Source organism: Microtus ochrogaster, chromosome 2 (genome assembly GCF_000317375.1).
Source record: "Microtus ochrogaster isolate Prairie Vole_2 chromosome 2, MicOch1.0, whole genome shotgun sequence".
Classification (NCBI taxonomy): Eukaryota; Metazoa; Chordata; class Mammalia; order Rodentia; family Cricetidae; genus Microtus; species Microtus ochrogaster.
In genome coordinates this window covers 95,559,116-95,570,025 of record NC_022010.1, presented here as the reverse complement: position 1 = coordinate 95,570,025, position 10,910 = coordinate 95,559,116, and the positions used below count along the sequence as shown (strand labels likewise).

Sequence of the window (10,910 nt, the reverse complement as noted above, 5' to 3'; positions counted from 1 at the left end):
TTCTGCTCCGTTCACTCCTCCCCCTACGTTCTAACCTATCAGGTCAAGCAGCTTCTTTATTTAATCAACCAATGGCCTTCCTCCATCACTAAACCGTTAAAATTTTCTATTTTAATTGGGCTTTCCACAGGTCAGGGAACCCTGATTGCTCTTCGAGCTGATGAGGGAGGGGGACTTGATTGGGGGAGGGAAATGGGAGGCGGTGGCTGGGAGGAGGCAGAAATCCTTAAATAAATAAATAAATTTATTAAAAAAAATTCCTTGAGGTAAAAGGACAAGATGAGCACACTAGCTTCCTAATGGTGGACAAGACAAACAAAAGCTACCAATTAGTCAAACAACCAAACAGACTAAGTGGTTTAAAAGACAGAACGAGTTTTTCACTGTCATAGAGGCTGGAGGTACAGGATTAAGGAAAGTGGGCTCATCTTCTCCATGGACTGCAGATTGCCATTTTCCTTCTCTTTGTCCTTGTATAGATTATCCTCTGAATGATTTTATGAAGGTATATACATCATATGATTATATGAAGGTGTCAAGAAATCCCAGGGTCTTTTTCCTTTTTGAAGATTTACTTAATTTTATTTGATGTGTATGGGTATTTTGCCTGCATGTGTATTTATATACCATGTTCACACACTGCTTGCAGAGGTCAGAACAAAGTATCATTTCCTCTAGAACTGGAGTTACAAATGCTTGTTAGCTGCAATACAGGTACTGGGACTCAAACTCCCAGATGCTCAGAAAGGAAGAAATGCTCTCTGTTGCTGAGCCATCTTTCCAGTCCCTCTAATTTCTTTTTTCTAGCAACAACAGACTAGGTCAGGGAACACTCTTGTTGTTTCATCCTAACCTAATCACACTGTAAAATATGGTTAGTTCTCAGGTATTGGGTGCTGAGGTTAGGGATTCAGCATGTGGACTGGGCGTGGAAACACCTCAGGCTGTAATGACGACATACACACAGAAGAAGAATTTTAGTTCAAATTTACTCAAAATCGTGGACATACTCTTTGTTTTATAGTCTTTATTTAGTGACTGTGTTTGGTAGCTGTGCTCAAATACAGAAGCATAGAGTATATGATACAATATTTATATAGTATAGCAGTATAAGTAAATGTAAGCCCTATTTGTGCCAACTTCTATTCTTCCAAAGCACGGTGGGAGAAAATCGACATAAGAAACCCACAGGCCTTTGAAAATCAAGTCTAAATACACACAATATTTTCCAAACTCTTACCTATTTTGGTATTTATTTGAAATATGGTTGTTCCCTTATCCTTGCAAATAGCACAAACATCTTATACAGAACACTAGAAGATTATTTTTTTTGTCATTTTTTCTTTCCAAAACAGGTTTTCTCTGTATAGTTTTGGAGCCTATCCTGAAACTCACTCTGTAGACCAGGCTGGTCTCAAGCTCACTGAAATCCACTTGACTCTGCCTCCCACTACCACCTGGCTAGAATATGATTCTTAAAAGCTCAGTAGGCGGTGGTGGTGCACACCTTTAATCCCAGCACTCAGGAGGCAAAGACAGGTGGATTTTTGTGAGGTCAAGGCCAGCCTGGTCTATAAGAGCTAGTTCCAGGACAGCCAAGGCTGAGAGGGAGAAAAAGGTAGTATGACTAGTGAGGGAAGGCAAAGGAAGCAGGGGAAAAGGAAGGGGAGGAAGAAAAGGGAAAGGGAAGGGAGGGATAAGGAGAGAGAGGTGAAAATGAGTCACACAGGTGTCCCTAGGCATGAGTTCCTCTGCTCCGTGTATTAATTAACCACTCCACGTCACAAATCTGAAACTCTGGAGAGGAAGCTAACCATAAGTGCCTATATCCACCTTCTGAGGGATCTGTCTTGCTTCTGTTAACAATTTCTGTTTCAGCAGATACTGTGTTTTTGGTTCTTCCCTACCAGTCCATACCCATCACATTACTGTAGATTTGTGATATTTATCAGATGCCTTTTCTAGGAGAAAAAGGAGACTATGGCAGGGTGCTAAACTAGGAATGCCATGAATAACTCTCATCAGGTAAATGAAACACAGCAATTTCCCTTAAAATGACAAAATGGAGTTCACCTACACACTATGCTGACAGAGCCCACCCACCAAGAAGCCATGTTTAACTCTGCTCTTTTGTGTCTATTATTACTTCCCAAACTCTCTTAGGTTTTATGTGGATGTAGTTGTCCATGTAGGCACCATTTTGTTGACAGAGGTTTGTGTTCCACCCAGTCCTGCAGCCTTTCAGTCCCAAAGAAATACACAGAGATCTATATTAATTATAAAATGGTTGACCTATTAGCTTGGGCTTCTTATTAACTCTTACATTCTATATTAAACCATTATTCTTGTCTGCGTTAGTCACATGGCTTGGTACCTTTTATCAGCAAGGCATTCTCATCTTGCTTCCTCTATGTCTGGGTGATTACAGCAGACTGAGCCTTTCCTCTTCCCAGAATTATCCTGCTCTCATTTATAATTCCTGCTTGGCTACTGGACAATCAACATTTTATTAAAGCAATACAAGTGACAAATCTTTACAGGGTAAAAGATCATTGTCCCACAGCAACACTAAATACATAAAAATAAGCAAATACCTTTCTTAAACCCAAGCAGATTCAGTTGTGTGCAAAAGCCAACTGTAGACCAGAGGAATAATTTTGAACTGAGCACCAAGTTTCAAAATTGGTAACAACTGGTTTGTATTGCCATCAGCAATGCTCAACCTTTTGTAGGAAATAATTATGCTTTCAAAGTATTGGTCTGAATTTACCAATTTTCTTTATAGAGCAGGGAGTAATGGAGAATTATCATTCTCATTTAGAAGTGACAAAGCAGAAATAGCTTGGTGATGTGAAAACATGAGCACACACACTTGTATGCTGACAGTCAGACCTCCAAGTTTGTCACAGATGAGTCTTGTGACTGAATTATTTGGGGACAATGTGTGCCATCTCTTTCTTTTTTATTGACTAAGACAATAAATAAAATATCTCCTACTTGGCTTGCTAGTTATAAAGTGTTGAAATAAGAGTGGCGAGGCTGCGTCCCCCGCACCCGGCCGCCCACATGGCTAGCTTAGTTTATGCCCCGAAATAATTACATGGAAACTGTATTCTTTTAATCACTGCCTGACCCATTAGTTCCAGCCTCTTATTGGCTAGCTCTTACATATTGATCTAACCCATTTCTATTATTCTATGTAGTCCACAAGCTGGCTTACCAGGAATGATCTTAACCTGCGTCAGTCTGGCGTGGGACAATCATGGCGACTCCCTGACTCAACTTCTTTCTCCCAGCATCCTGTTCTGTTTTCTCCGCCTACCTAAGGGTTGGCCTATGAAATGGGCCTAGGCAGTTTCTTTATTAATAAGAAATCATTCCCACATCAATAAAGTTTTGATGAAAACTACATGGAAGAGCTACTCTAGGATGATTTTCCTCCCACACCTTAAAAATCTCAAAGAATTAGGTTAAGTCAGTGTCCACATTTCATAACTTTTACTCTTTATCTGGGAGTATCACAGCCTGCCTTGCATACTGAGTTGCTGCTCTCCTCACAGGCTGAGGTTGACTTTCTCCCTAAATAGTTGCAGCCTGAGTATCTTAAGATACCTTGGTCTTGATGGGGTCAGGTTCTAAGTGACATGGATTCTGTCCAGGACTCTTGCTGGGGCTGGGAGATTAAACTAGTAAACAAACAATTGCTAATAACCACCATGGGAATTCTAATAGCAAAAACCTTCAATGTGGGTCACATTGACCACAGCAATGAGCTTATCTTACATCAATTTGCCTGTGACCACTTAGTGCTCCTTGCCTGACCTCCTCACCTGTCAGTCCAACATCTGCTCACAGCTGCCAGAAAAAAATAAAAAGTCCATTCCTAATTCCCCATTTGTGACTGTCAGCGAGAAAACACAAGCATTTTCTGATACTACTTTTGGAACAACTTTCTCTCCCCTGGGTCCTTAGATGAAAGTTAGCATGACATCATCATTTATTCTTAAGTATGGTTTCATAGAAAACCATAGTAGTAATCTACATAGGAATGGTTCACACTATTGATCTATAAATGCCAGAAATGTATTTGAAAGAAGCCAAATTAAGTTACTATAGGTCTTAGCCCTCATAGCTAGACACTATAGTTAATTAAGAAAAAAAGTCAATTCAACAGAAAGCTATACACGTGCTTTAAAAAAAAACCTAATCCTTCAAAATAGGGCCGGTATAATTACATTTAGTTAAATTCTGTACACTGGATTTCCCCTTCTGAGAAAGCACAAATAAAAATCACGCACATGGTGACTACTTGTGTTTTTCATTCTCTCTCTCTCTCTGTGTACTTACTTGAGTCAACAAAGTTTAGAAATACCTAATTCTGATGTTTAATAAGGATTAATGAGAGTAGATCAATTGCAGCCTATGAGCATTCAGCATGCCATGGGCAGAGAGTTGCGGCCTATTTCCAGAGGAAGCAAAGAGTTGGGTAAGTCAAGGACTTAGCTAAATAGGGGTCAGTTTATACCACTTCAAGGAAATGTTCTGTGTTTACTGGGTTAATCTCAGGAGCACACTTCAAGAAAATTAAAAACTATAAGTTAACCATATCTTTATTCTATTCAATACCAGTATTTCACGTAAAGTGAGAGTTGGAGTCTCCATGATATTGTTTGTAGTGAGATAGAGACACATGTTTAGGATGACAGACCTAGGGCATAACAGAACTTGTCTCGAGAGTTAGAACACAAGTTTGCTTTGGCGTCTATTCAAATGATTTTTCAAACAGAAAATAGCACTTTTTAATCTTTCAATATGCTTTGTGATATGTTAGGATGTATATAATATGACCCAAGACATCTGAGCCATAAAACCTAGAAACGATGTTTTCATTCTGAAAACTGTCAGAGAAGGATTACTCTGTTTTTCCCAGTCCACCCCTGCCCAGTTCCACTAGAGTTAGGATCTAGAACATCTGCTTTAAAACAGATTTCTTTTATCTTTAATCATGTGTATGTGTGTGGGTGGAGATATGCACATAAATGCATGTGGGTGGAGGTATGCACATGAGTGTGTGTGCGTGGGGGAGTGCACATGAGTGTGTGTGAAAGGGGTATGCACATGAGTCTGTGTGAATGGGGATGTGAACATGAGTGTGTATAAATGGGGTGTGCACAAGAGTGTATATAAAGAGGAGTGTGTACATGAGTGTGTGTGAATGGGGGTATGTACATGAGTGTGTGTGAATGGAGGTATGCACATGAGTGTGTATAAATGGGGGCGTGCACATGAGTGTGTGTGAATGAGGGTGTGCACATGAGTGTGTGTGCGTGAATGGGGGTGTGAACATGAGTGTATGTGAATGGGGGTGTGAACATGAGTGTATGTGAATGAGGGTGTGGACATGAGTGTGCGTAAAGGGGAGTGTACACGTGAGTGTGGGAGTGTACACATGAGTGTGTGTTGGGGTATGTGAAAATGAGTGTGTATGGGTGGGATGCACACATCAGTGTGTGTGTGCACATGACTGTCTGGGAATGGGTGTGCACATGAGCTGTAGGGGTGTGTAGTGATATTTCATTTGTATTTTAATAAATAAAGCTTGCTTGAAGTTCAGAGAGAAAAATAGCTGCACTGATCAGCCTTACAGACCAGGCAGTGATGACACACACTTTTAATCCCAGTAGCCACAGTAGTTTGTTATAGAAACCAGACTGTAATGGTGCATGTCTTTAATATCAGCACTAGAGAGGAATATAAGACAGGAGGAGACACACAATCTCATTCTGAGATTCCCAGAGGCTGGATCTCCATTTCGGTCTGAGGTAGAGGTAAGAGCCAGTGACTGGTTGTTTTACTTTGCTGATCTTCAGGTTGAACCCCAATTTCTGTCTCTGGGTTTTTATTAATCACGCTACGGGGGTGGGTGTGCACACGAGTGCAGGTGCCTGGCAGTGTGTCAGATATTCTGGAACCTGACTTACAGGAAGCTGTGAGCAGTCTAGAATGGGTGCTGGCAACTGAGCGTGGGTCCTCTATAAGAGCCATATACACGATTTGTAACTGCAGAGCCAGCTCTCCGGCTCCTAGAAACTCTGATTTCTGTAGAAAAGTCTTAATCCCAAGGCAGGATTCCCTACCAGAATAGAGTTTAAATTATGTTTAGGTCAAACACAACATAACTCTTGTGAAAATCAGAGAAAATTGCTTTCTACTGCATTTTTAGCTATGATTCTGTGGCATCAATAATGGGAATACAGCCACCATCTAAGAAGTATTATACATCCAATATCGGATTTAAAACCCTAAGCATATATGTATGCAGTTAGAATTATTTGTTTGCAAGTAACACAATTTGATAGCATTCAGCCTAGACTCTGTCTCTACCCTGGTCCTCCTGGCGATTATTATTTTGGGTTTTTTGCTTATACTTTACAATCTTCTTTTAAAACAGTGATGTTTCACATGTCTAATGTTTCTCATGCATCTCTTTTGCTTCTGCAGGAGGGATTTTTGAAACTGTGGAAAACGAACCCGTTAACATTGAAGAATTAGCTTTCAAGTTTGCAGTCACCAGTATTAACCGAAACCGAACCTTGATGCCTAACACCACATTAACCTATGACATCCAGAGAATTAATCTTTTTGATAGTTTTGAAGCCTCCCGGAGAGGTAACTATTTTTCTACTTTACGAAGCTTCTTTGGGTGATAAGTCTGCTACACAGGTCACCTTTTCACTGCTTGCCCTTTTTCGAAGTAGCCTTCTTAGTGCAAATGGGTTGTAGGAATTCCTGGTCCCCAATGTCACTCACTGATCAATGCAATCTGGACTCACCTAGCGGATGCTGCCTAGCCCTGTTTGCTGGGCCTTTCTGATTAGCTTCTCCTTCAGTGCCCTCCACTCTATGATTAACTGGTTCAGCTGTGAATGGAAAATGTCAAGCTTGATCTGTTTTTCCTTCCCAAAGCTGAGATACCACCATGAAATTGTACAATGCAGTCAAATAAAACTTTGTGGAAGGTCACATCCACCAAGCATGTAAAAGTGCCCAGGACATACATACATCAAGCCTGGGATCAGAAGAGGCTGCTACAAACAGTAGGGTTTATCTAACATCTATTCATTTTGTTGTTGCTATTGTTTTTGCACTTTTCGGCAAAATCATAAAAATATGAAGATTAAATCTGTGAGAACAAATCACAATTTGATTTTCGATTTTTTTTCTTCTGAACAGAAGACAAATACTCAAAAAGTAATTTATAAGCAGGCTGCAAGCTTCGTCATGTGGGCTGAGTCTTAGAAAATGGAGAGACTGGTTTAGACGTCCCCTGGGTATCCCCAGAGCTGTTCTCTGATGATTCCATATACATGAAGCATGGCCTCTGACTATGGCACTACCTACTCACAAGGTTGAAAATTTTGTGGAAACAAAGGTTTCTGCTCATCCTGAGCCTTTAAAGAATCCTTTTCCTTCCAGAACACACTTTGCCGTTTTGCAGACACATATCATGTGTCATCAAGTCCTGTTTCTGGTGGTTCCCAAGTGACTGAATGGTAGGGGTTAACAGAAATGACCTAGCAACATCAGAGAACGTGCTTGCCTGGAACAGATGCCTTATGGCATTGCAGGGCTACTTACGAACACAACGTAAGCCTTTCTTCATCGAGTAGATGAAGATTAATACATATACCATTATCTTAGTGCAATAACTCTGCTTTCAGGATAGAAGACTGAACATGGTGGTGTATGCCTATAATACCAGCCCTCTTTTAAAGAGACCAAGATGAATTTGGGCCAGCCTCACACATGTCTGAGAGCCACATAGCAAAACTCTGCCTCCAAAAAAAAAAAAAAAAAGATTTCTTCTAGGACAAAGTTGCCTATTGACTCTCTCACTCTCACTGTATACCTCTGTCTCTCTTTTCTCTGCACCGTTCCCTGTCTCTCTATCTCTGTCTCGCTCTGTGACTCTCTCTCTCTCTCTCTCTCTCTCTCTCTCTCTCTCTCTCTCTCTCCTCTCATATACTTTTGAACAGTACTTTTAAGACAGAGACATTTAACAGTTTATCACTTAACTTCGAGCCACAAAAAAAAAAATTGAAAAAATCTGAACTTTCCTGTGATCTGAAGATCCAACCATACTTGTAAATTAAACACTCCAACAAACAGAACCGTAAAGAATTGATTTTCTGTCAAGAAATATTAGCATCCTAGAGTAAGGGCATCGTAACAGGAATCCCAATCCGTCGCTCGTGCTGGCTAAGATAATTTGCACGCTCCCGCGCTCACACTTCATCTGGCTAATGAACACACATCCACGAGTGAGCTTGGAGGACAGTGACAACTCACACCTCCAACGCTTTGCCGAAAGTCGTGCATCCTCATAGCTAGTGCAGGAAATCAGCACTCAGCAACATGGTGTCAGAAACTGTCCCTGAAATGTCAACATCAGCTGCCCCTCAGACGGCTGCAACATGGATGTCAAAATGGTCCTCTTTGTTCTCTCTAAATCATCTCCTAGAAACTTGCAGGAACATGTGATGTTTGCTACTTAATTTTGTAAAACTACATAATTATAAAATCCCTAACACAAATTCCTTTATATGAATCTATTTATTTAATTTAGGTATTCAACTATTATCACTTGGCAATTCATTCAATGAATTCTAAAATTCATTTCATGAAATTACAACGTAAATATAAAAGATGCGTTGTAAACATATGTAAACTTACATATGATTACTGGACACTATTCTTCATGGTGGAAGGGGACAAACTAATCTTTCTGGAAGGTAATTTGGTTAATATGTATCAAATAATTAAAAACTATCAAGACCTTTTAGTAGAAGAGAATAAATTCCACTGCCTAGAATCTAGAATCAAAAAGGTAATTTAAGATGCAGAGAGAATCCAGAAGTCTCCTTGGGTGACCATAAAATGCAGAGAGAAAAAATATCAATACTAAAATATTACTTATCATAGTCAAAAATTAAAAGGTGTTTAAAATACTTAAATGCGAAGAATAACTTCAATAAATGATACCATTCACACCCACCGGTTTGTTTCCCGACAGCAGCAATACACTCTTGAAGAGTTTGTACGACCTTAAGGAGAACATTGTGCTTTTTCATTCAATAAAGGCACCAGTGTACCACATGACCAGGAATCCCCATTTGCTGAAGCATCCGTAAGCATTATCCCAAGTTGGCAGACTAATGGAGAGTCTTTGGTCTTCCCTGTATTATAAATATTCTAACTTCTTACAATGGATGTCTTTGTTTTTATAGCTAAGACATGTTAGGAAGAAAAGTTTAAGCATGTGAGTTAATTTTGTTTGGCTCATAATTAAGAGAAAGACACCTGACCTTGACCTGGGGTCCTCAAGCTCTGAGTCAGCTCTGTTCCTACCCAGCAGCCATGATTAAGTCTGTTGTGCATGAAATGAATGGGCAGACTCAAGTGTCTCCCAAAGATCTCTTTATGTCATGCCATTCCATTATTCTGAAGTTTAATTAGCTATCAGCCCTGCTTATTTGCACTCTTTAGCAATATTTCAATTTTCTGAAATGTTTCAGAAGGATTGAAGTCAAAGCATTTTATGGTCACCCACGGGGGCTTCTGGATTCTCTGACCATGCTAATCTCCCCATTGTCACCCTGCCATATGACAGAACTCAATTCGCATGCCACTCACTTGACAAATGGTTTGCTAGTTAGCTCACAGAGTACTCAAGGGATCAAGCAAAGGATTTAGCCTTCATATGATTGAAGGTAATGAACTGAGACCAGTAACTAAATTTTATTTTCAGGGAGTGGGCCCTGTGATTGGTTTCTGATTGGCTCTACATCTGCATTTATCAGAATCTTATTATCTAAAGTATATTGGAAGCTGGAAAGAGCAGATATCAAAACACAGATGGGAATTATAGGAGGTCTCTTGGAGTTGATTAGAGAAATCACTTAATGAAAACGTGAATTCATAGACCTCTCTTTCTCTCTCCCTCCCCTTCCCCGCCCTCCACCCCATTGCCTTTCTTGTCTTTGGATGTGATTAGCTTGCGACCAGCTGGCTCTCGGTGTGGCCGCCCTCTTTGGCCCTTCCCACAGCTCGTCTGTGAGTGCTGTGCAATCTATTTGCAATGCTCTGGAAGTTCCACACATTCAGACTCGCTGGAAACACCCCTCGGTGGACAACAGAGACTTATTTTACATCAACCTCTACCCAGATTACGCAGCTATCAGCAGGGCAGTCCTGGACCTGGTCCTCTATTACAACTGGAAAACAGTGACTGTGGTGTATGAAGACAGCACAGGTATGGGACTCACACAAGCCCTCCTTGGCCATGTTTATTCTAACAGGCATGAGGTTTGTCAGGTGGTGTGTACAGAAATACTCTCTCCCATAAGCTAACTGAGAATTTTAAAGAAATTTTAGAATGCCATGTAGAGTGAATTTAACAAATTTAGGAAATTTAAAATGTAGGATTTTAAAAATACATCATCTTATAGATATACATTGGGATCTGTTACAGTGCAAACTATGGGATTTCATTAGTGCATCTCTACTGAGAGTGTAATTGTATATCTACAAAAAGTTATCACAATCAGACAAAACCAGACATTATGCCTCTGTAGTGAACTATTTCCTGGAAAAGAAACTGTGAATCCCGAGGAAGAGCCCAGCACAAAATTTTGGAGCTTTGTCTGTGGCTATAGGCAGTGCTACAGTTATAGCTCATTCTGTAGCCATCTTACAGCACACTCAATAAACCCTTTTTAAATGAACCAATAGGATACAGTTGTTTGACCTGCTTATTTTAGGATGAAGAACAGAAGATGGTATCTAATTATCGGGAGATACTGTCTCTGATCCTAGCCGCTTTGAAGTTAGATTTGCTGGCACTTTCCCTT

The 10,910-nt window shown here is 40.2% G+C and overlaps 1 protein-coding gene across 8 annotated transcripts in view; it reads left to right on the top strand.

Annotated features, from left to right (window-relative positions):
• Grik1 (glutamate ionotropic receptor kainate type subunit 1) overlaps window positions 1–10,910 on the top strand; it is a 379,400-nt gene that overhangs the window by 226,417 nt on the left and 142,073 nt on the right. For all 8 annotated transcript variants that reach the window (XM_026787199.1, XM_026787206.1, XM_026787193.1 and 5 more), the window contains exons 2-3: window positions 6,502–6,669; window positions 10,055–10,312. In XM_026787199.1, the coding sequence (XP_026643000.1) occupies window positions 6,502–6,669; window positions 10,055–10,312 (426 nt within the window). The remainder of the gene's footprint in view (window positions 1–6,501; window positions 6,670–10,054; window positions 10,313–10,910) is intronic.